This window comes from Callorhinchus milii, unplaced genomic scaffold, assembly GCF_018977255.1.
Source record: "Callorhinchus milii isolate IMCB2004 unplaced genomic scaffold, IMCB_Cmil_1.0 Scaffold12, whole genome shotgun sequence".
Lineage (NCBI taxonomy): Eukaryota > Metazoa > Chordata > Chondrichthyes > Chimaeriformes > Callorhinchidae > Callorhinchus > Callorhinchus milii.
This window is the reverse complement of record NW_024704753.1, coordinates 9,575,976-9,601,693: the sequence shown is the minus strand read 5'-3', so window position 1 is coordinate 9,601,693 and position 25,718 is coordinate 9,575,976. Positions and strand designations below refer to the sequence as shown.

The 25,718-nt window shown below is 46.9% G+C and overlaps 2 protein-coding genes across 7 annotated transcripts in view; both read left to right on the top strand.

Moving 5' to 3' along the window:
* Positions 1–1,088: 1,088 nt before the first annotated feature.
* LOC103189501 (cytochrome c oxidase subunit 7A2, mitochondrial) lies at positions 1,089–8,733 on the top strand (the record flags this gene model as incomplete). Its single annotated transcript, XM_042339728.1, is given in 3 exon segments — positions 1,089–1,178; positions 8,341–8,425; positions 8,536–8,733. Coding segments are annotated over 3 exon segments (231 nt in total), but the record flags the coding sequence as incomplete, so codon positions are not given.
* A 6,119-nt stretch (positions 8,734–14,852) lies between these two features.
* The window catches only part of rft1 (RFT1 homolog), a 33,838-nt gene continuing 22,972 nt past the window's right edge, over positions 14,853–25,718 (top strand). For 3 of the 6 annotated variants that reach the window (XM_042339569.1, XM_042339567.1, XM_042339572.1), the window contains exons 1-6: positions 14,853–14,973; positions 17,625–17,710; positions 17,939–18,055; positions 19,315–19,504; positions 21,719–21,820; positions 25,073–25,207. In XM_042339569.1, the coding sequence (XP_042195503.1) occupies positions 14,911–14,973; positions 17,625–17,710; positions 17,939–18,055; positions 19,315–19,504; positions 21,719–21,820; positions 25,073–25,207 (693 nt within the window). In that variant the 5' untranslated portion in view covers positions 14,853–14,910. Of the gene's footprint in view, positions 14,974–17,624; positions 17,711–17,938; positions 18,056–18,552; positions 18,707–19,314; positions 19,505–21,718; positions 21,821–25,072; positions 25,208–25,718 lie in introns of those variants that run through there. The other 3 variants (XM_042339568.1, XM_042339570.1, XM_042339571.1) reach the window with 3 other exon arrangements.

Below are 25,718 nucleotides of genomic sequence, written 5' to 3'. Positions count from 1 at the left end.
GAGCCTCCATCTTCCCCCTTATCTTAATCTTAAATCTCGCTTAAAAAGAAACCATCTGTTTAGCCTTAGTCACCTCCCTTTTCCCATTTGATTGTATGTGTCTGTCATGATAAAAGCGCTCCGTGCCCCCCTTCCCCTCCTGCCGCTGACCACCCAACTTCCCGGCGTTTACACACTGCTATCAACGTCTTACTCTCATCTTCACAAGCTCCGTACTGTTCAAAACTCTGCAGCTCGTGTGCTCTCACGCCCCAGGCTCCGTGACCCCATCACTCCCACCCTCGCCCGACGCCACTGGCTCCCCATCCCCCAGAGGATTGAGTTCAAGATCCTCGTCCTCACTTTCAAGGCCATCCATGGCCTTGCCCCCTCCTACCTCTCTGACCTGCTGACTCCCTACCAACCTGCCCGCTCCCTCCGCTCAGCGCACTCCTGACTGCTCCATGTCTCGCACCCGACCCGCCCGAGCTTTCGGCCTCTCTGCCCCCACACTCTGGAACTCATCCCACGGTCCCATCGCCTCGCTTCTTCCCTCGCCTTCCTCAAGACCCTCCTCTTCGATCGTGCCTTCAGTTGCTCTCCCACCTCTCTGCCTTCCCTCACCCCTCCCCCACCCCTCCCCTAAACTCAGGTCCTGACCCCTGACTGTCCAGCGCCTTGAGACGTCCTCCCGACGTGAAATGCACTCTATAAATGTCAGATGAGATGTCCAGTCTGCCTGTTCAGGTGGATGTTAAAGATCCCATGGTACTATTCAGAAAAAGAACAGTTTCTCCTAATAAAATCTTGTGAAGCATTCTGAGACATCTCGATGATGTGAAAAGATATCAAATGCAAGGATTAATATGTAGTGACTGTATTTTGCAGGTGGAAGCTAGAGCCAACTTGTAAACAGCAATGTCTCACCGTGATGTTATCAACCCCTCAAAAAATCTACCCTCAATGACTCCAAAGACTCGTCTCCAACCTGTTTTTCCAAAGTCTTGGAACTTCACTCCCACCTTTCACTCTACAATTGCTCCGTGCCTGACAATGTAATGTATGTAATTTAATGATTGCAGATTTAATGTGCTTGGGTTTTTTTTCAGTTTCTTTGCCGTCTTTCGCAGCGGACTTTCAGTACTGCATCTCGCAGACGCCTTCAGAATAAGGTTCCTGAGAATCAAAAGATATTCCAGGTAATTGCCTACTTAAATATGTTCATACAAGGATGCACCATACTTAATTTATTTATTCTCCGGAGAGCAAGTGGGGAGCATTATCCAAGTGCATAGATTTTTATGGTCTACGGGAGCCACCTAATCCCATTCCATTCTTTTGATTTCTCTCCATAGTCCTTTAATTCCTTAATCTAATTCCCTGTTACATTGGGGAGATGTTTCAAATGGTTCACAGGATTTACTGTAAAGTTTATTGATTATGTATTTTGTAGGTCAAATTGGAACTAATTTGCATCAATAATGTCCCATAAACCACCATGCACTGAATGACCAACTTTATCTGGTAGATTGCTGGCCAGGACACTGGGAGAAACTCCCTTCTCTTTTCTAACAGTAATGTGGGATCTTTAACATGCAACTGAATAGGAGACAGGACCTCAGGCTAATCCAAACAACAGCAACTCCAACAATGCAGTCTCAAACAATACTTGTTACAGTTTGCTCCCAACTCGTTGTCAACAACTTGAGATAACGTCGAGGAATGCTTCATTTTAGTGAATGCTGAACTCGGAGAGGTATTGTTAGGTAAAGAGGTAGGTTTTAAGGTGGGATTTGAAAATGGATGGGGAGTGAGCTGGAGGGATAGAGGCAAAGAGCTCTAAGTGTTAGAGGCACAGTGACTGTTAGCTGAGCGGAAGAGATGGGCAGAGGAGTGGGGTTCTAGCAGATCAAAGTGCTAGAGCATGAAGTGATTTATATGTGAGGACCTCAAAACTGATCTGTTAAGAAACAACAACTTGCATTTTATAGCGCCCTTGCGCAGGTTAGCGTCCCAGAGTGCTTGACAGTGATGGAGCACGACGCCGAGTTGTTGGGTGAGGTAGGTGACCATAGACACAGTCAAATGGGAAGGTCTTCATGCGCAACCTGAAGATGGGGAAGGAAATGGCAAGGCCAAAGGATAGAGAATGAGTGTTCCAGAGTTTCCGGGAGTAGTGGCTGAAAGCACGGCCACCAATTCGGGAATGGAGCACACGAGGGACAAGCAGAATGCTGGAGTCAGTCGAGCGGAGACAGCAAATTGTGGGTAAGCAAGTCGGAAAGGTAGGGAAGTGCCAGAGCATGAAGGGTTTTGAAAACGAGTGTGAGGATCTTGAAATCGATCCTTTTGGTGATAGTGAGCCAGTGGAGCCTGGCGAGAACTGGTGTGATGGAGGGAGGCCAAGGGATTTTGGATTAGTTGGGCCTTGGGGATGGTGATACTGGGGAGTTCAGAAAGGAGTGCATTTGAGAAATTGAGACGGAAGGTAAGAAAAGTTTGGATGAGGGTTTCAACAGCAGAACAACAACAACAACAAGCTTGCATTTATAGAGCGCCTTTCATGTCGGGAGGACGTCCCAAGGCGCTGGACAGTTGGGTTGGGACCCAAGCAGGGAGGAAATGATCAGGGTGAGTGGAGGGAAGGGAGGGAGCGAGGTGGGGGTAGAGAGTCGAGAGGGGAGGTGAAGGCACGGTTCAAGAGAAAGGTCTTGAGACCGGCCTTGAAGGAGGAAAGGGAGGAAGCGGCGAAGGCACTGGGGATGGAGTTCCAGAGCCTAGGGGCTGAGAGGCTGAAGGCCCGGCCACCGATGGTAGGGCGGTTGGGGCGGGGGATGTGGAGCAGACCGGAGCCAGAGGAACGGAGGGTACGGGCAGGTAAGTAGGGGATAGTAGGTCGTAGAGGTAAGAGGGAGCAAGGCCGTGAATGGCCTTGTAGATGAGGATGAGGATCTTGAATTCGATCCTCTGGAGGATGGGGAGCCAGTGGAGGTGAGCGAGGGTGGGAGTGATGTGGTCGCGAAGCCTGGTGCGGGACAGTACACGAGCTGCAGAGTTCTGAATGACCTGCAGTGTGGAGGGAGGGCTGGGAAGGCCGGCGAGGAGAGAGTTCCCATAGTCCATCCTTGAGGTGATAAAGGTGTGGACCACAGTTTCAGCAGCGTGAGGGGTGAGGTAGTGCCGTAGTCTGGCCATGTTCCGGAGGTGGTGGAAGGCGGTGCCAGTTGTGGTGCGGATATGAGGAAGAAAGGACAGCTCAGGGTCGAACAGAACACCGAGGTTCCTGACGGGCTTTGAGAGGTGGAGAGTGCAGCCTTGGATGCTGATGCTGTCAGCGCCTGAGGTGCGGAGGCGCTGACGCGATCCAATCAGGAGGGCCTCAGTTTTACGCACGTTGAGCTGAAGAAAGTTGTCTCTCGTCCAGGACTCGATGTCAGACAGGCAGCTGTCAGGACATCGGTGGTCGTGGAGTTGAGGGTAGAGGAGGAAAGGTTGGGTGTCATCTGCATACATATGGAAGTTAACCCCATGTCTGCGGATGATGTCACCGAGGGGGAGCATATAGAGGGTGAAGAGGAGGGGACCGAGGACAGAGCCCTGAGGGACACCACACAAGACAGACGAAAAGCCGTTTGTGGAAACAAAATGGAGACGGTGGGAGAGGTAGGACCTAAACCACTCAAGGACAGGGCCTTGAAGGTTGAGGTGGGAGGACAAGCGGTGGAGGAGGATAGAGTGGTCGACCGTATCAAATGCGGCCGATAGAAGTTTGAGACTGGAGCGGAGGGCGGTATTGTGGCAAGGTGGAGGAAAAGCAGTCTTGATCAAGAACAAAGGATAGGGTAGGAAGGCCAGCCAAGGATCAAACCAGACTGCTAGGTTGTGCATTGTTTCAGTGAACATGAGAGAGAGGCCAGAGGCCTGCTTTCTGCCAATCTCTTAATTCCATGTGTCATGATAGTGTATGTACAATTGGTGAGTTTTGGATATTATCACTGGGCCTGGCTTGTTATCACTTTCATGGATAAATTATAATAATAATCCTTGCATTTGATATAGCGCTTTTCACATCGGGAGGACGTCCCAAAACACTTCACAGAATACACTGTAAAATGAATTGACTGTATATTTGTGGGCAAACTCGGCAGCCAATTGCGCACAGCAATGTCCCACAAACAGTCGTAGATTGAAAATGACCAATTTATTATTGTTTTTGGTTTTGGAGGGATTATTATTAGGCGTATGGAGTAAGGAAACTTGCCCAAGGTTTCGCCCTGCCTGGAATTGAACTCAGGTCTTTCGCTTGCAAAGCGAGTGCTCTAACCACTGAGCCACAGGACTCCACAAAATTGTCAGTTTGTGCACTGAATGCCAGTAACTCAGTTTAGACTGATGCTCTAATGCAGTGTTGCAGAGGGCTGCAATGTTGGTGGTCCTTAAGGTGAGACATTAATCCAAGGTCCTGTCTGCCTGTTCAGGTGAATGTTAAAAATCTCAGGGCAATATTCAAAAATCACGGGGAGTTTTTCCTGATGTCTTGGCCAACAATTCCCTGCTTTGCTTTGTGTAAATTAGCAGCTTCATTCACCTACAAAGTACACAGTAAAATCCTGTGAAGCTTTTTGAGATGTTTTGACGATATGATAGGCTGCAAGTGAAACTAGGAACGGAGCTAGTAGTTGTATTTGACTAGAAGTTAGATTGGTATTAGTGTTTATGTGCATATGAAACCCTGAAAGCCCTTGGTACTTCAGTGTTTTTTGGCAAAACAAATTAAATGTTTTTTGCAGACCATTTAAAGTGACGTATTTGGACCATTTTGAAGTATTTATTTGTGTACATGCCATTCTTGTGGTTAATTGGAAGCAGTGTGTGATGTAAGATCAAGATCAAGCTCACTGGAAACTGGTTACACTCATTCATAAAGCCATTTTGCATGCAATCCCTGATAGCCAGGAAATAGAGAGTTGGGAGCTGGATAACTTCAAGCCCTGAAGGTTAAAAAAAAGCAAATGTGCTTTCAGTTTAGAAATCGTATAATCCCTTGTCTGTTGGGGATTGTGCTTTGAACATGTTTGCTGTGGGGAGGGATGGTTTTGAAGACTGCAATCTGTATCTAAATGTGGTGTCCATGATTTTCTTACGTAAATTATGGAATAATTTGAATTACTGTATTTCTTTGGGGGAGAATCTCGTTTTAGCTTTAACCTGAAATGTTCTATGCCAGTTCTGAACTGGTTGTTTTCACCAATGAATTTTTTACATTTTGCAAATTTATTTTCAAACTGTCTTTCTGCAGAGTGAAATCCTGACTAGTTTTTACTTGAAACCATTATGAATTGACTTCTACAGGTAGTAGTGCAGTGCTGTTGGTTTTGTGGTGAGCTTTGCTCTGCAGCCTGCATGATGCAATGGAGAATTGTCATTCTTAAATAGTTACGCTTTAGCTTCCCTAATTTGGTAAAGTTCATGTTTAAAGTGAAACTGCTTCACAGCCAACAAGATGCACTTCAAACAAACTAATTAAAGGTGTTCAAGTTCATAAATTTTTAAAAAACAGTATGCAGGTGCACAAGATAATTAAAAAGCCTAATGCATTTATCACAACGGAGCTAGAATACAAGAGTCAAGAAGTGATGCTACACTGTATACCTGACTGTCCAGCGCCTTGGGATTCCTCCTGACGTGAAAAGCGCGATACAAATGTAATTTGTTGTTGGTCAGACCCAATGGGACTCGATCTCCACCCCTGCCTCCTCTGTCTCTGCTGACTTTTGTCTCCTGTTCCAGTCTGTACATTAACTCTGTCACCCCTTGACCGAGTGATCTATGTGGTTTCTCCATCTTGGACATCACTGGTATAAACCCATCTAAGATCACTCCCTCATCTCCCTGAACTCCTCCATCCCCTCCCTGTCACCCAAAATACCATCATCTTTTTCTATCCCTGGAGAAAATTATCCCTCATGCTGTATCTATTGCCCTTATGTCTTCTGCACTCATGGCATTCTGCCTGCCTTAATTTTAACTCTTGTCAACCTTTTGCACAACTCCCTCACCACACCTATTCTCAACACGCTCGCCCCCATCACTTCTCACACTGCCTCGTACCCCTTCCAAGTTCCCTGGTACATCAGCCACCTCCACTCCCTCATGTCATGGGTCATTGCTGCTAAATGCATCTGACTTGTAGTCCACTACCAGATCTATCTAGACAACCACTGAAACCTGTCATTCAGCCCTCATGTCAGACAAATCATTCTTCTATTCCAGCATCATAACAACCAGGACAACCCTCTTCACCACCATCCACCTCCCAATGCTCTGCTCATCCTCCTCTCCAATTCCAAATGTGAAGAGATAACAGACTTCCTGAGTTCAAAATAGTGACTATCTGCTCTGCAGCTTCTGCTACCCCCTCACCTGTGTTCTCCACCCACCATATGCCTATCTCATTTGCAACGTGGACCCCACCATGTGCTCCCTTGACCCTATCCCCACTCTCCTGAACTTCCAGCTCCACCTCCTTGGCTCCCAGCTAACCAACGTTTTTAATCTCAACAATAAATTGCAATTATATTGCACCTATCACATCGAGAGGATGGCCCAAAGCGCTGGACAGTCAAGGGTTTGCACATGCATTGGATGTTGGGTTGGAGTTGGGAGGGGTGGGGTCTAAAGAGCACATGTGGGTGGGAAGGTGACTGACAGCACGGTCAAAGAGGAAGGACCTTGAAGGAGGCAAAGTTAAGGGACACCTATTGGAGTTCCAGAGTGTTGGGGGCAGAAAGGACTGCCGATGGCGAACCCCTCTCTCTCTGTTCACAGTTAAAAGTTGCTTCAAAACCGCTCTCATCACCTTTCCCCACCACTCCTGCCCCGTTCGCCCCCTTAAAAAAGAGAGAGTGGAAACAATACCAACTGTTGCTGCAGTCTTGTCAGGAAGGCAAGCACATCTCTTATCAGTCCTTATCAACCCCGCCAGCTTCTGTCATTGCAGATAGTGACCCACATGGCCGATTGGGGGGGGGCGGAGTATGTGTGCGAGAGAGAGTTAAGAAAGGTAGAGTGAGAAAGACTGAGAGAGTGAGAGAGAGAACAAAGAGATTGAGAGAGAATGGGATAGAGTAAGAGGGAGAGAGAGTGTGAGAGGGGTAGAGAGAGAATGTGTGAGGGAGAGTTAAGAAAGGGGAAGTGAGAGTGTGTGTGTATGAGGTGGGAGGGAGTGAATGAATGTGAGGGAGAAGGGGAGAGAAACAGGGAGAGATTGAGAGAGAGTTTGCATGGGGATAGAGAGTGTGTGTGGGAGAGAAGGAATGAGAGAGTAATTGAGAGGGTGTGAGAGAGCGGAGGAAAGAGTGGTGGAGAGGGCGGAGATAGAGTGTGGGTTTGAGAAGTGGAGTGGGAGAGAGTGTGTACAAGAGAGTGAGANGGGGGAGAGAAGGAGAGAGTGTCCTCCTCTCTCTCTCCTCCCCCTTCTCACCCCTGCTCTCCTACCCACTTTCCCCCTCTCCTCTCTCAATCCCTCTGTCACCCAATCAACCACGGGGGAATCACTATCTGCAGTGATTGGAGCCGGCGGTTGCTAAGGACGCGGTTGGTAAGGGACAGACTGCAGCAAGGCCAGTATTATTTCCACTCTCAATGCTGCGTCCTCCCAGCCGCTGGCTCCTGACACTGCCCTGGGAGGACATTCGTCGGGAGGGAGCGGAAGTTGGAATGTTGGAAATGCTCTTGAATCTGATGCGCCAGCTGATCCATGCTGGAAGTGGCCCATGGACCTTTTTCAAACAGGGAATCCGGCCCGCAGCAGCCGAAAGGTTGGACCACCCTGCCTTATAGTGTTTCTACTATGAATGGACTAATTGTGACGAGAAAACAATGTTCAATGTGCCACAGTAAAAGCTGGATGACATTTTCCAGCTGTAGTGTGATGCCTGTGCGGGTTCAGTGTGGATGCTGCATATAAAGTATGTTGCTTTGATCTGACCCATTGTAATACATTTCACAACAAATTTCAAACAAGTGATAATTTTGCAACTTGAATTTATTTAAAGTAACTTTGTTTTAAACAAGTGGCTGAAATCTTCATGCAGGCTGCTGTTTACATTGTCTACTAATGTACTAATGCAAATGTACTGAGGGAAGTATGTCTTTAGGTTCCCTTGCATTTTTCTGAACATAACTGTGCTGAATCATAAACTGTTAATATGGGGTTATGTTTCAATATGGGATGGTGATTGCAGTACAGCATATTGGTGCACACCCTGTGCACTAATTCTAGTGAGCAATGGTGCAGTTGGAGAATTTTGTTACTCAAATGGCAGTTAAATACAAAGTGATTTGATTTTATTATTGCAGGAGGACAATGGATTACCTGTCCACTTGAAGGGTGGAGTAACAGATGCACTGCTTTACAGGCTAACGATGGGTCTCACTGTTGTGGGTAAGGAAGCTGCATTGAAAGTACAGGAGGGAAAAATCTGTGCTTGGTATCAAGTGTTGTTAAATTCTCTCTAAGATACGAAAAAGTCAATAACAGTTTGTCTTTTTCAGGTACAGGGTATGTTCTGTATGAACTGTTCAATGCTGCAATGCCCAAGAAGAAGTGACCTACCTGCCTACACAACGATGCTCATCTCTTAAACTTTTTAAATGGTTAAACTGTAAATGTTCAGGGAACTGCTATCCTTGTGAATGAAGCTTCAGGCAACTGTAATAATATGAAATATACATACAGTCTATTATAAAGCAGTTTAACACGTCTGACGTGTATATTTTTGAGTTTGCGAAACTCTAATCACCTTCGTGTCTCACCAACCACTCTGACCTAACAGTCACCCTATGTCTTCAAACACTGTGACCTAACACATCAACAGTCACATCAATCATTACGATTTGACAGTCACCCTCTGTACAATTGATCTAACATTTCACCCTGGTGTCTCACCAACCACTACAACTTGAGTCACCTTGTGTCTCACCAACCACTCTAATCTGACAGTCGCCCTGTGTCTCTCCAAACACTGTGGAGTCCACTAACCTGTGTTTCACCAACCACGCCGATCAAAGAGTCAGTTTGGCTGTCACCAGCCACTCTAGCCTTATGTCTCCAAACGCTTTGACCAACCCATGACTCACCAAACAGTAGGACATGACCCTGCATCTCCAAACAAGCGTAAACTTCCTGCTTGTCGGCCTCCCCAACTCCTCTCTCCATAGCCTGCAGATCATCCAGAACTCTCCCGGATCAGGCTCCGTGTCCCTATCCCCATCCTCGCCCAACTCCACTGGCTTCCCATCACACAGTTCAAGATCCTGGTCCTCGTTTTCAAAGCCCTCCATGGCCTTTTTCCCCACCCCCCCACCTATGTGATCTAACCCCGTATCAACCTGCCTGCTCCCTCCGCTCAGTGGGCTCTGTCCTGCTTCACATTCCCCCACCTTGCCCACGTCACCATTGGCGGACAAGCCTTCAGCCACTCTGTCCCTATTCTCTGGAATTCCATCCCTCAGTCCCTCTGCCTCAAGACCCTCCTCGACCTCCTTCCACCCTGCCCGATCCTGATCCCCAGCTCATCCAAACCATGACCTGTTGAGACCTAACAGTTGTGGTCACATCAACCACGATGATTTGACAAATCGGCCTGTGTACTCTGACCTGCAACCCTTTGTCTAAGCAATCACTCCATACTTGACAGTCACCCTATTTCTTATCAACTACTACGACCGGACAGTAACCCTGGTGTCTAACGAAACATTCTGACCTCTATCAGTTATCCTGTGTCTCACCAAACACTCTGACCTGATCACCACCACGAACAATAAATTACATCTGTATAGCGACTTTCACATTGGGAGGATGTCCCAAGGAACTGAATAATCAGCGATTTTGACCTGAGCTGGGGGTTGGGATCAGGAGGGTGGAAGGCAGGAAAGCTAGGGGTAGGAAGGTGAACAAAGGTCTAGTCGAAGAGGAGAGTCTTGAAGGAGGCAAGAGAGTGAGGCGAAGGGACTGTGGGGTGAAGTGTGTCAGAAAAGCTGAAGGCCTGATCGCAGATGGTGGGGCAGGCCAGAGCCCATCGAGCAGAGTCAATATGGAGTTAGCAGGCCACAGAGGTAGAGAAGCACAAGGCCGTGGCGGGCTTTGAAGGCAATGATGAGGATTTTGAACTCTTTCCTCTGGGGGATGGAGAGCCAGTGGTGTTTGGCGTTGGTGAAAGTGACCGGGTCATGGAGCTTATTGCGGGAGAGGACACAAATGATCTGCAGCCTGTGGAGGGAACAGCTGGGAAAGCCGACAAGCAGGGAGTTAGCGAGCCTGGATGTGATGTATGTGTGGATGAGGGTCTCACGTCCTGAGGGGAAAGGCAGTGGTGGAGCCAGGTGATGTTGAGGTGGTGGCGGAAGGCAGAACAAATCATGGAACGGATGTGGTAGAAGGACAATTGAAGGTCAAATAAGATGGCTAAGGTTATGGACTGGCTCAGAGTGGAGAGTGCATCCATGGATCGTAATACTGTCAGTGCTTGAGGTGTGAAGGCACTGACGGGAACCAATCGGGAGGGCCTTGGTCTTGTTGACATTCAACAGGAGAAAGTTAGCCCTTCCCCCATGCTTGGGCCCCGACACCTGACTGTTCAGCGCTTTGGGACGTCCTCCCGACGTGAAAGGCATCTATAAATTGGAGTCCTGTAGCTCAGTGGTTAGAGCACTCGCTTTGCAAACGAGAGACCCGAGTTCAATTCCAGGCAGAGGGCGAAACCTTGGGCAAGTTTCCTTACTCCACACAGAGCCTAATAATAATCCCTCCAGAACCAAAAACAATAATAAATTGGTCATTTTCAATCTACGACTGTTTGTGGGACATTGCTGTGCGCAATTGGCTGCCGCGTTCGCCCACAAATATACAGTCAATTCACTTTACAGTGTGTTCTGTGAAGCGGTTTGGGACGTCCTCCTGACGTGAAAAGCGCTATATCAAATGCAAGGATTATTATTATTATTATTAAATGTAATTTTGTTGTTGAAGGCAGAGACAGGCAGAGGTAGGGGGATCAAGATATTGGAGGGCTTTGAAGGTGAGGACCAGGATCTTGAACTGTATCCCCTATGTGATGGGAAGTCAGTGGAGCTGGATGAGGAGGGGGGTGAAAGGGTCGCAGAGCCTATAGTCAGTGTCAGCTACAGTCAGTGTCAGCTACAATCAGAGTCAGTGTCAGCTACAATGATTGTCAGCTACAGTCACTGTCAGCTAGATTCATTGCCATTGTCAGCTACAATCAGTATCAGTCTCAGCTACAATCAGTTCCATTGTCAGCTACAGTCAGTGCCACTGTAATAATAATAATAATAATCCTTGCATTTGATATAGCGCTTTTCACGTCAGGTTGTCAGCTACAGTCAGTGTTGCCAGCTAAAGTCATTGTTGTTGTCAGCTACAGTCCGTGTCATTGTCAGCTACAGTCAGTGCCATTGTCAGCTACAATCAGTGCCATTGTCAGCTACAGTCAGTGCCATTGTCAGCTACAGTCAGTGCCATTGTCAGCTACAGTCAGTGCCATTGTCAGCTACAGTCAGTGCCATTGTCAGCTACAGTCAGTGCCATTGTCAGCTACAGTCAGTGTCGTTGCCAGTTACAGTCAGTGCCATTGTCAGCTACAGTCAGTGCCATTGTCAGCTACAGTCAGTGCCATTGTCAGCTACAGTCAGTGCCATTGTCAGCTACAGTCAGTGCCATTGTCAGCTACAGTCAGTGCCATTGTCAGCTACAGTCAGTGCCATTGTCAGCTACAGTCAGTGCCATTGTCAATTACAGTCAGTGTCGTTGTCAGCTACAGTCAGTGTTGTCAGCTACAGTCAGTGTCATTGTCATTTACAGTCATTTTCATTGTCAGTTACACTCAGTGTCGTTGTCAGCTACAGTCATTGTCGTTGTCAGCTACAGTCATTGTCGTTGTCAGCTACAGTCAGCGCCATTGTCAGTTACAGTCAGCGTCATTGTCATTTACAGTCAGTGTCATTGTCAGCTACAGTCAGTGCCATTGTCAGTTACAGTCAGTGCCATTGTCAATTACAGTCAGAGTCACTGTCAGCTACAGTCAGTGTCATTGTCAGCAACAGTCAGTGTCATTGTGAGCTACAGTCATTGTCAGCTAAAGTCAGTGTGATTGTCAGTTACAGTCAGTATCATTGTCAGCTACAGTCATTGTCGTTATCAGCTACAGTCATTGTCATTATCAGCTACAGTCAGTATCATTGTCAGCTACAGTCAGTGTCGTTGTCAGCTACAGCCAGTGCCATTGTCAGCTACAGTCAGTGCCATTGTCAGCTACAGTCAGTGCCATTGTCAGCTACAGTCAGTGCCATTGTCAGCTACAGTCAGTGCCATTGTCACTTACAGTCAGTGCCATTGTCAGCTACAGTCAGTGCCATTGTCAGCTACAGTCAGTGCCATTGTCAGCTAAAGTCAGTGTTGTTGTCAGCTACAGTCAGAGTCACTGTCAGCTACAGTCAGTGTCATTGTCAGCTACAGTCAGTGCCATTGTCAGCTACAGTCAGTGCCATTGTCAGCTACAGCCAGTGCCATTGTCAGCTACAGTCAGTGCCATTGTCAATTACAGTCAGTGTCGTTGCCAGTTACAGTAATTGTCGTTGTCAGTTACAGTCAGTGTCATTGTCAGTTACAGTCATTGTCAGTTACAGTCATTGTCAGTTACAGTAATTGTTGTTGTCAGCTACAGTCATTGTCTTTGTCAGCTATAGTCAGTGTCATTGTTAGCTACAGTTAGTTTCATTGTCAGCTGCAGACATTTTCGTTGTCAGCTACAGTCATTGTCACTGTCAACTACAGTCATTGTCGTTGTCAGCTACAGTCAGTGTCACGGTCAGCTACAGTCAGTGTTGTTAGCTTTAGTCATTGTCATTGTCAGCTACAGTCAGTGTCATTGTTAGCTACAGTCATTGTCAGCTACAGTAAGTGTCACGGTCAGCTACAGGCAGAGTCACTGTCAGCTACAGTCATTGTCATTGTCAGTTACAGTCAGTGTCGTTGTCAGCTACAGTCAGTGTTGTTGTCAGCTACAGTCATTGTCATTGTCAGCTACAGTCAGTGTTGTTGTCAGCTACAGTCAGTGTCGTTGTCAGCTACAGTCAGTGTTGTTGTCAGCTACAGTCAGTGTTGTTGTCAGCTACAGTCAGTGTCGTTGTCAGCTACAGTCAGTGTTGTTGTCAGCTACAGTCAGTGTCGTTGTCAGCTACAGTCAGTGTTGTTGTCAGCTACAGTCAGTGTTGTTGTCAGCTACAGTCAGTGTCGTTGTCACTACAGTCAGTGTTGTTGTCAGCTACAGTCATTGTCATTGTCAGCTACAGTCAGTGTCATTGTCAGCTACAGTCAGTGTCATTGTCAGCTACAGTCAGTGTTGTTGTCAGCTACAGTCAGTGTCGTTGTCACTACAGTCAGTGTTGTTGTCAGCTACAGTCAGTGTCATTGTCAGCTACAGTCAGTGTTGTTGTCAGCTACAGTCAGTGTCATTGTCAGCTACAGTCAGTGTTGTTGTCAGCTACAGTCAGTGTCGTTGTCAGCTACAGTCAGTGTCGTTGTCAGCTACAGTCAGTGTCATTGTCAGCTACAGTCAGTGTTGTTGTCAGCTACAGTCAGTGTCGTTGTCAGCTACAGTCAGTGTCATTGTCAGCTACAGTCAGTGTTGTTGTCAGCTACAGTCAGTGTTGTTGTCAGCTACAGTCAGTGTTGTTGTCAGCTACAGTCAGTGTCGTTGTCACTACAGTCAGTGTCATTGTCAGCTACAGTCAGTGTTGTTGTCAGCTACAGTCAGTGTTGTTGTCAGCTACAGTCAGTGTCGTTGTCAGCTACAGTCAGTGTCGTTGTCAGCTACAGTCAGTGTCATTGTCAGCTACAGTCAGTGTCGTTGTCAGCTACAGTCAGTGTTGTTGTCAGCTACAGTCAGTGTTGTTGTCAGCTACAGTCAGTGTTGTTGGTTGTCAGCTACAGTCAGTGTCGTTGTCAGCTACAGTCAGTGTTGTTGTCAGCTACAGTCAGTGTCGTTGTCAGCTACAGTCAGTGTTGTTGTCAGCTACAGTCAGTGTTGTTGTCAGCTACAGTCAGTGTCGTTGTCAGCTACAGTCAGTGTCATTAAGCTGCGAGAATTTGATATAGGAGTTGAGGAGAGGCCGAGGGTGAGGGGGTGAGGAGAGGCCGAGGGGTGAGGAGAGGCCGAGGGATGAGGGGGTGAGGAGAGGCCGTGGGTGAGGGGGTGAGGAGAGGCCGAGGGTGAGGGGGTGAGGAGAGGCCGAGGGTGAGGGGGTGGGAGAGGCCGAGGGTGAGGGGTGGGGAGAGGCCGAGGGTGAGGGGGTGAGGAGAGGCCGAGGGTGAGGGGGTGAGGAGAGGCCGAGGGTGAGGGGGTGAGGAGAGGCCGTGGGGTGAGGAGAGGCCGAGGGTGAGGGGGTGAGGAGAGGCCGAGGGTGAGGGGGTGAGGAGAGGCCGAGGGTGAGGGGTGGGAGAGGCCGAGGGTGAGGGGGTGGGGAGAGGCCGAGGGTGAGGGGGTGGGGAGAGGCCGTGGGTGAGGGGGTGAGGAGAGGCCGAGGGTGAGGGGGTGAGGAGAGGCCGAGGGTGAGGGGGTGAGGAGAGGCCGAGGGTGAGGGGGTGAGGAGAGGCCGAGGGTGAGGGGGTGAGGAGAGGCCGAGGGTGAGGGGGTGAGGAGAGGCCGAGGGTGAGGGGTGGGGAGAGGCCGAGGGTGAGGGGGTGAGGAGAGGCCGAGGGTGAGGGGGTGAGGAGAGGCCGAGGGTGAGGGGGTGAGGAGAGGCCGAGGGTGAGGGGGTGAGGAGAGGCCGAGGGTGAGGGGGTGAGGAGAGGCCGTGGGGTGAGGAGAGGCCGAGGGTGAGGGGGTGGGGAGAGGCCGAGGTCGCAGTAAGATGGCTGCCCGGGACATGCTGGTGAGCTCGGCAAGTCTGGCGTCATACACTGCGGCGCTGCAGGTAAACGGAGGCGATGTGTACGGTGGGGGCGCGTGGGGTGGGGGGTGGGGGGGGGGTATGTGGTGTGTGTGAGGGGTATGTGGTGTGTGTGGGGGGTATGTGGTGTGTGTGAGGGGTATGTGGTGTGTGTTGGGGGGTATGTGGTGTGTGTTGGGGGGTATGTGGTGTGTGGGGGGTATGGTGTGTGTTGAGGGGTATGTAGTGTGTGTGGGGGGTATGTGGTGTGTGTGAGGGGTATGTGGTGTGTGTTGGGGGGTATGGTGTGTGTTGATGGGTATGTAGTGTGTGTGGGGGGTATGTGGTGTGTGTGAGGGGTATGTGGTGTGTGTTGGGGGGTATGTGGTGTGTGTGGGGGGTATGTGGTGTGTGTGAGGGGTATGTGGTGTGTGTTGGGGGGTATGTGGTGTGTGTGTGTTGGGGGGTATGTGGTGTGTGTGGGGTATGGTGTGTGTTGAGGGGTATGTGGTGTGTGTTGGGGGGTATGTGGTGTGTGTGGGGGGTATGTGGTGTGTGTGTGTTGAGGGGTATGTGGTGTGTGTGTGGGGGGGGTTATGTGGTGTGTGTTGGGTGGGTGGGTATGTGGTGTGTTTGTGGGGGTGTATGCAGTGTGTGTTGGGGGGAATGTGGTGTGTGGTGGGGAGGTATGTGGTGTGTGTGCGCGGGGCCAGTATGTGGTTTTTGTGGGGGATAGGGTATGTGGTGTGTTAGAGTGGGGTATGTGATGTGTGTGTGATGGTGTGTGTGGGGGGGCTATGTGGTGTGTTGGGGGGAGGTATGTGGTGTGTGGGGGAAATGTATGTGGTGTGTGTAGGGGGGGGGTATGTGGGGTGGGGGGTGGTATGTGCTGTGTGTGGGATGGGTATGTGGTGTGTGTGGGGGGGGTGGGTATTTGGTGTGTGGGCAAGAGTATGATGAGTGTGTGGGGGGAGTCGTGGTGTGTGTGGGGGTTATGTGGTGTGTGTGTGGGGTATGGTGTGTGGGGGGTTGTATGTGGTGTGTGGGGGAGATGTATGTGGTGTGTGTAGGGGGGGTTATGTGGGGTGGGGGTCGGTATGTGCTTTGTGTGGGATGGGTATGTGGTGTGTGGGGGGGTGGGTATTTGGTGTGTGGGTAAGAGTATGATGAGTGTGTGGGGGGAGTTGTGGTGTGTGTGGGGGTTATGTGGTGTGTGTGGGGTATGTGGTGGGGGGGGTGTATGTGGTGTGTGGGGCGCGGTTATGTGGTGTGTGTGGGCGGGTATGTGGTTTGTGGAGTGTGGGGGGTATGTGGGGTATGGGGAATGTGGTGTGTGTGCTGTGGGGGTATGTGGTGTGTGTGAGTGAGGTGATGTGTGTGGGTGGGGGGGGCTATGTGGTGTGTTGTGTGGGGGCGGTATGTGGTGTGTGTGTGGAAAGATATGGAGTATGTGTGAGTGGGGTTATGTAGTGGGTGTGTGTGGGGGCAAGTATGTGGTATGTGTGGGGTGGAGGTATGTAGTGTGTTGGGGGGAGGTGTGGTTTGTGGGGGAGAGGTTTGTAGTGTTTGTATGTTGTGTGTGGGGAATTTATGTGGTATGCATGGGGGGTTATGTGATGTGTGGGGGGATTTGACATGTGGTGTGGGGGGGGTTAATGTGTGTGGTGGGGGCTAGTTTGTGGTGTGTGTTTGGTGAATGGGGTATGTGGAGCGTGTGTTTGGTGTGAGTATGTGGTGTGTGTGAAGGGGGTATGTGATGTGTGTGTGGTGTGGTTATAGGGTGTGTGTGGGAGGCTAGTATGTGGTGTATTTGGGGGATGGGGGATGTAGTGTGTGTGTATTTGGGGAGGTATGTGGTGTGTGTGTTATAATAATAATAATAATCCTTGCATTTGATATAGCGCTTTTCACGTCGGGAGGACGTCCCAAAGCGCTTCACAGAATAGACTGTAAAGTGAATTGACTGTATATTTGTGGGCGAACGCGGCATCCAATTGCGCACAGCAATGTCCCACAAACAGTCGTAGATTGAAAATGACCAATTTATTATTGTTTTTGTTTTTTTGGAGGGATTATTATTAGGCTCTGTGTGGAGTAAGGAAACTTGCCCAAGGTTTCGCCCTCTGCCTGGAATTGAACTCAGGTCTCTCACTTGCAAAGCGAGTGCTCTAACCACTGAGCTACAGGACTTGGGGGTTATGTGGGGTGTGTGTGTATGGGAGAGGGTATGTGGTGTGGTTAAACTTAATAGTTCCTCAACACAGTCTATAGCTACAAGTCTTAACACTTGCCAATCTTGGCTAAAACTTTGGGGTGGTGGAGGGGATGTGACGTGTGTGGGGGTGGGGGGTATATGTGGTGGGTTAGTACCTCTGGGAAGAGAGTGTGCATTCTATTCACACCCAGGCATCTCCATATGCGGGTGGCTTACGTAGGTGTAACTATCTGATTTCGATATTCTTAAGGAATCGTGATGGATTTCTGCATGTCTCAGACACCTAAATTGCTGGAATCACAGAATCTCAAATCCTAAGGATTTATGGGACATAGCAACTATCAATGACTTGAATAATATGGAAACATTAGAAATATTTTAGTTTCTGTGTAATGGTATGTCTGGTTAAAGTGACCAGTAGGATTGACATTATCGTGGCAGTACTGTGAGCAGCTGATTATGTTACATATTTGATCCTCAGGTGTTGTTTCGTGGGATGACTTTTCTCTTGAATGCTTTTACGTTGCGCTATGTCTCCAAGGAGATCATTGGACTTGTTAATGTGAGGTAGGAAATGATAATCTTATTTTTAAATTCTCTTTATCCTGATCTAAGCTTAAACTTTTTTTTACCTCTTTTGTACAGCAAGAAACTTGGAGATCTAAGAGTCTTATTAATATTGGTAAAATATACCGTAGTCTCAGATTTCAGCTATCATCACACTATATTTTTAAGGAATTTTGCTTCTGGCATTATCAAGGAATTTGCAATCAATTACCATCTCTTCCTGCTCAGGCTTACCTTGCTGTACTCTACGATTATTTTCCTGGCACGAGAAGCATTTCGAAAAGCTTGTTTAAGTGGTGGTGCAGAACAGAATTGGACACAGATTATAAACCTACTATGGCTGACGTGAGTTTCCGTTGTTTATCTGAAAATGCTGTACACTGGAACGTCCTCCCGACGTGAAAGGCGCTATACAAATGTAATCTTCTTGTTGTTGATTCACCTCCAGGGCTCTACATTTTCCTAGTTTCACTATTTTCTGGCCCAGCATCTCTATTTTGTCTAATCTGATAGTTTCTCCATTCTGCTCCAATACAAACATGTGTGACATTCCCAGGGCTTTATCCTTGGTCCTCTTCATCATCCCTTTGATAGCATCATCCTCAGACATTGGATCACAGGATGGTGGTGTCCTGTAGTGTTTGGTTTGAGCACTCGCCTTGAAAGCAAGAGGACCTGGGTTTGATTCCCGTCAGGGCGAAAGTTTAGAAAAGTTTCCTTACTCTTACCTAGCAGTAGGTAGGAACCCAGTTGTTAATCAATTGGTGGACTGCTTTCTCGGGGTCACTGTCTTGCCCCTTTACTCGTTCTCTCACTCTCTTTCCCCCGTTTGCAGCCTTTGTCCTCTCCTGCACCAGACTGTGTGAACCTATCGTTCTCATCCTTTTTCACCTCCATTGGCTATCCACCTCCCAGCGGATCGAGTTCAAGACTCTCGTTCTCGCATTCAAATCCCTGGTTTTGATCAGTCCAATGATGTCTATATTTTCGTCCAAGGTGAGTTCATGGATAGTGGGGGCTTTATTAACAGAGTGCAGGGCGATGTGGAGGGGACAGCCAGCCATGGAGTTTGTAGGCAGATTGAGGAGGGCGAGTGTCGGGAAACGTGAGGATATGAAGTGAATGGACTCATTTTTATTTGGGAGAATTGTTTGCCAGGAACCCGAGAGAAATTCCCTTCTCTTTTCATATAGTGCCTTGGTTTAACATCTCATCCGAAGGATAGCACGTCCAAGAATGCAACACATTCCCAGCAGTGCATTGGAGTATCAGCAAAGATTATATGAGTTCAAAGTCACAATATGGGGCTTGAACCCACAGTCTTCTGAGATCAGAGTGGTACCAACTTAGCCAGGCTGACAATGTGTAATGTTTAAAATCCTTTATACCATTTGGTGTATATTTTCTCTCCCTATTTTAGAATATAATCTCACATTTTTCTGCATTTAATGTCATCTGTCTTGCTTAATCCACAATCTACTGTCTTCCTGAAGTAGCTTCACAGTTACCCAGTGATTGTTCAAAGGAATTGCGGAAATATTTTGTGTGATCCTGATTGTGTTTGGCTGCTTCTCAAAAATTCTGCACTTGTGTCCCTCTGATAGGGTTCCTCTGGGTATGCTGTGGGCTGTGCTGCTGAGCTGGGTCTGGCTACGACTGCTGCAAGTCCCAGACCCAGCATTGCTACCACATTATGAGGCTGCAGTTGTGCTCTTTAGTCTCTCTGCAGTGGTAGAGTTGCTTGTGGAGCCACTTTGTGTGCTCGCACAGGCACACATGTGTGTTAAGCTCAAGGTAAGTTCCAACGTTGTCACTTAGCTCTGTATCTGATTTCATTTTTCCCCTTTTTTAAATGTTGTTTTTTGCTCATTAAGTTTTCCTGCTTAGATTAATTGCGCTCCCCTTGTTGGAAGATTGTTCTTGTGACTGCATCCATGTGGGAAATGCCCCTTCCCTGTACCTCCGTCTTGGTGTTTATCATGCATTGGAGACAATATTCTTAACTAATGAATAATTTGTAGAGATTTAGTAATGGTAACCAGAGGGCACAGATTTAAGATACTTGGCAAATTACTATTTCAGACCCAATGCCGCTGAAGTACTCAGTCATTCTTCATCACGTCCCGCTTAGACTTTTCCTATCTTTTTGTGGGTCTCCTCGCTCCACAAGATAAGATGATAACATAACATAAGATGCAACTATTTCAAAACGTGCATCCTCAGCTGGAGCAACTCTGCATGCCCATAACCCCAGTCCTTGGTAGTCTCCACTGACTGTCACCTAATGGATTGAATTTTTGGATTGGAGACCTGTAGCTCAGTGGTTAGAGCACTCGCCTCACAAGCGAGAACCTGGGTTCGATTCCCGGCAGAGTGAAATCTTGAAATCAAGAAGTTTCTTTATTCCACACTCCTGGTAATAATCCCTCAAGAAAATAACAATAATAAATTGATCACTTCAATCCACGACTGTTTGTGGGACACTGCTATGCGCAATTGGCTGCAGCATTTCGCCCACAAATATACAGTCAATCCACTTTACAGTATATTCTGTGAAACGCTTTGAGATGGCTAGAAGATATGAAAAGCATTATATCAAATGAAAGGATTATTATTATTAATTTTAGCTAATCTTTTATTTTGTTCTAAATCTCGCTGAAGCTTTCCCTCTTCTCACAGAAGTTTCTTCTGTTTTAACTGCATTCTATTTAGTTTAGTTTACAATATGCAATACACAATGTACAGTAGAATTTAATTTCACTGAGTGTGCTTTGAAGTTTTTATGCAAAATTAAATGGTCTTCAAAAATAATAAAATATCTTTCGGATACCATTTGCAGTATTGAGAAGTGTCTTTTGGAGTCCCGTAGCTTAGTGGTTAGAGCACTCGCCTCACAATTCAATCCTAATCAATTCCATTTTGAAAGCTATTATCGAATCTGCTTCCACCATCTTTTCAGGCAGTGCATTTCAGACCGTAACAAATCTATGGGTAAGAATATTTTTCTTCATCTCTGGTTCTTTTGCCAATTATTTTAAATTTGTTCCCTCTGGTTACCAACCCACTGCCAGAGGAAACAGTTCCTCCCTGTCTACTCTATCAAAACCCTCTCATAATTTTGAACACCTCTATTAAATCTCTCCTCAATCTTCTCTGCTCTAAGCAGAACGATCCCAACCTCTCTAGCCTCTCCACATAATTGAGGTACCATATCCCTTGTATCATTCTGCCATGTGTCTGCCTGTTTCACCAGCATGTCTGTATCCTCCTGCAGTCTGCTACTGTCATCCTTACTCTTTACTACTTTTCAAAGTTTTGTGTCGTCTGTGAAATTTAAAATTTTGCTCTCTATACTCAAGTCCAGGTCATTAATATACATTAAAAAGAGCAGTGTCCTTGGGAACACCATTGCATACCTCTCTCCAGTCTGAAAAACAACCATTCACCACTACCCTCTTTCTGTCTCCCAGCCAAATTCAAATCCATGCTGTTCCCTTAATCCCATGAGCTTCAATTTTGCTAACAAGTCTATTATGTGGCACTTTATCAAATGCCTTTTCAAAGTCCATATAGACAACACCACAGCATCAACTGTACTACCTTCAATCACCCCTCTCTATTACTTAGTCAAAAGTAAAGCAAATCTTCCTCAAGTAAAGCAAATATCTTTCACATCAAAGAATGTTGCAGTATTGAAATAAGCCGTTAAACCCATATCCACTATATTTTACTCCTCATGAGCCAAGCTGATCAACTCTCCTTTCATTCCCCAAAACTCTTTAAAATTTGTCATCGGGAAGAACCATACATGTGCCCTGCATTATTCCCCATTGTTCCCAACCAATGGTGCAGAGCCAGGTGACTGCTGCATACTGCAGAATCAGTTAGAGTGACAGTGCGACTCATCTGCATGTAAAGCTTACAAACTGATCTTTGAACGTGTACTGATTGTGAATACAACCTGAGTGCAACATTCTTTTGAATGTTTGTCTATCTTTATTTTTCCAGGTAATTTCCGAAAGCCTGTCCATGGTAACAAAGTGTGTGCTGACAGTTGTGTTAGTCATGGTTGTTCCACAGTGGGGCCTCTTCATATTTTCTTTAGCCCAGGTAAATCAGCAACTGTCCACCTGNTTTTTTTCCTCCAAAAATTTCCCCTCTTCTGAAGTTGACTAATTGTACCGTTGCGAAGTAATGTCATAAGCGAGAGGACCTGGATTTGATTCCCAGGCAGGGCGAAACGTTAGGCAAGTTTCCTTACTCCACACACCTCTGTTTACCAGGCAGTAAGGAACCCAGTTGTTAGTCGATTGGCAGATCGCTATTCCGCGGGTAATAATCCCTACATAAAAAAAAATTTGGTCACTCAATCCATGACTGTTTGTGGGATATTGCTGAGTGCATTTGTCTGCTGTGTTTCTCTCTCAAGGAATACAGTCAATTCACTTTACAGTATGAGTGAAGTTCTGTGCAGTGTTTTGACACGTCTGTAAGTGTGATAAGGCGCTATATCAAATGCAAGAATTATTATGATTATTATTACCTCTCCCACAGGCACCCTCGGTACCTCTCAGTAGCCGTTCTTCACTTGTCAGCCTGGATTGTCCTGTGCACAGTTAATGTAACTCGCATCTAATCTCACAAAGTGGATTTGAGTCAAAGTCTCCAGAGCTCATTTGTTTTTCACTCACACATTAGTAGCCAGAAACATTATTGCTTGAGTTTTGCTTCCTATTAGTTATTGTTGATGATGATCAATGGGGAAAGAGTTGGAAAGTGAGATTAATTAAAAAAAGACAAAAATGTAGCAGTGACTTAAACAGTGGGCTTTGTTTGTGTTGGTACAAATGTGAAGTAGATATTAATAAATAAGTATTATCTCAAATACAAATACTTTATTAATATAATGGAAAATGTTGCAGTCAGTTGTTATAGTTATTAAATAAAAGGTTCCAGTTAGAAACAGGCACAATTAGGGCTATGTTTTTCAAGGATTAAGAATGCAATTGTAGATTTCATTTTCTTGTGGCCCTCAAAAAATGGTTGAAATGTGAACATGACTTATTAAATTCTGTTATGAATGATAATAATCTTACATTTCACATTGGGAGGATATCTCAATGCGCATCAAATAATTTACTATAAAGTATAGTGACTGTATTTTGTAGGTAAATGCAGCAGCCAATTTGTGTGCAGCAATGTCCCACAACCAACCCTGAAGTGAGTAACCAATATTATGTGGGAGATTATTGGCCAGGACACAGGCAGAAACTCCCTTTTCTTTTACGAATTGTAAAAGATCTTTAACATCCACCTGAACAGGCACGGATGGGACCTCAGTTTATATTCTCATTTGAAGGATGGTGCAGTGCAGCACTCTTTGAGCATCAGTTGCTGTCAGTCATTTTCAAATCAGTAAACATAGAGAGTCACAGAGAGAAAGAGAGACGGACGGAGGGAGGGAGGGAGGGACGGACGGACGGACGGACGGACGGAGAAAGATAAAGAGACTCTAACAGACAGAGAGAGACACAGAGAGAGAAAGAAAGATACAGACATACACACACACAGATACAGAGAGAGACACAGAGACAGGAGATACCTTCCGCTCAGCGACACTGACTTCATGCTCATTCCCCAATCCTTCTTCACCAACAATGCCAACCTTTTCAACCGCATCTTTGGTCACCTCCAACCTCTCCATCTCAGTGCAACTTATTCAGCTCTCCAAGATATTATGCCTCACTGTATCATTCCAACTTGTGGTTTGAAGGGAATAGACATTGTGCTTTTCAATGGCCTTATTCAAGGTGTCAGTCTAAGCTCAGTTGGTAACACCCTGGCCTCTGGGGTTCAAGCCTCACAATCAGGACTTTGAATTCCAATAATCTAGGCCGGGGGGTGGGGGGGGGGGTGCAACCTTTTGGCTGCCGAGGGATGGATGCCCTATTTGAGTAAAGTCCACAGGCTGCACAGCAATATTTTGTGTTTCCCTTCCATAAACATAACAATATTTACACAGCACCTTTTTCGTGCAGTAAGGACATCTCAAAACTTGACACTGTTGGCTGGGCACCTGAGCTCGGGGTGGGAGCCTTCAGAGGTGGGATGGGGAGGGGAAAAGATGACCAAAGGCAAAAGAATTAGGTTTCACTCAAAAGAATTAGGTTTTGCCGTGCCTTAAAAGAGGGAGCGACTCAGGAGGAACTCCAGGAATGTAGCTCCAGTGAGCAGGGGCAAAATAGCAGTGGTAGATAGGATGGGGTGACATGAGGCAATCCAGTGTTAGCTCTGAAAGGGAACAGTCTGGTCAGGAGGTCACAGGGGTGGGGGTGGGGGGATGAAGGAAGTAAAGCAGTTTCATCATAATAATCCTTGTTAATTATTATTATTATTATTAAAGCAGTTTCTCACTGGGGAAAGAGGGTGATTTCTGTGAGGAAACTGCATGGCAAGTCCCTCAGTGTTTGTCCTAGGATCCCCCAGCGGCGGCCGAGGGAAGCTCTGATAGTCTGTCCTGACAGTGAACCACAAAACACTGTCCACTTCTCTCTCTCTCTCTCTGCTCTCTCATACTTTTTGCTTCTTTCTCTCCACCTCTCGCTCACACACTCTCACAGTCATTCTCTCTCCCCCACTCTCTGTCAATCATTCTCTGTCAATCATTCCCCCCGCTCCCTCTCTCACACACTCTCATTCCCCCTCTCTCACATTCTTTCTCACACACACACTCTCCTCTCACACGCTCTTTCTGAATCACTATCTCCTCCACTCCCCCCCAATCATTCTCCCCCTCTTTCTTTCAATCAGGACGCACACTTAGGAATCCTCTCAGGAAGCCCCTCAGCTCAGGAGGGACTCCCTGACAGACCGCAGTAACAGCTAACGTTATTTCCACTCCCCGACCTGTGTCATCCCAACTGCCGGCTTCTGCCACAGCCATGAGAGGACTTTCGCCGGGGAGGGAGAGGGCAGCTCAAAGTTCGAAATAGTCTCGGGCTGATGACATCATCTGTTGGGCCAAATGCTGTTGGACTGCCCTTGTCCCAGCAGACACTCCAATGCACTGCTGGGGCGTGCTGCATTGTCAGAGGTGCCGTCCTTCAGATGAGATATTAAACCAAAACCCCATCTGCCTGTTCATGTGGATATTAAATATTCCATGGCACTATTTGAACAGAGAAGGGAGTTTCTTCCAGTGTCCTGGCCAACAAATCTCCAAAATAAAATTGATCACTTCATGGACATTAGTGGGGCATTGTTGAGATTTAGAGATTGGGACACTTAAACATCCTTTCAGATGCACTGTACCTCTGACAATTCTCGACTTTGCAGGAATTAATGAATGTTTTTTTTCTTCAGTTGGTTTATGCGGTGTTTCTGCTTATTTCGTACGTATTGTATTTTGTGACGTTTATTGGCTCACATGAAGCACAGAAGAATTCATTCCCTCTAACCAGGGTGATAGATTTGCTCCCGAAATCTATTAATGATCAGGTAACTGGATGCAATGCTGTGTAACTTACGATTTATTTGACAGAAATCAGCTTACACTTCACTAAAAGGTTAACAGATTGCACCAATTTGGGGGAGCAGAGCTGTGTCATCGAGGGAGGTAGCAAAGTCATAGGATATGACTGCAGGAATTAATGAATTTTTTTTTCTTCAGTTGGTTTATATGGTACCTGGAGCTGATCACTGGCAAATGCACCTAATACTTTTCAGAATTAGGTCAGCGGGATGTGTTCTTCCAGGGAGAGAGTGTGCATTCCAATTAAATATCTCTGGAATTTCCATGTATAGGTGGGATGCATGGAACTCTGTTTGGTTTGGATACACTTAAGCATGTTGATGGGATTCCGCATGTGTCAGACACCTGACTGAAAAAAGCCCTGAAGTTTGGTAGAGATGAAGTGAGGTATTTCATACAACAACAAATACAGAAACAAATTTATGTAGCGCCTTTCCTGTTAGGAGGATGTACCACTGGACAATCTAGGGCTTGCAC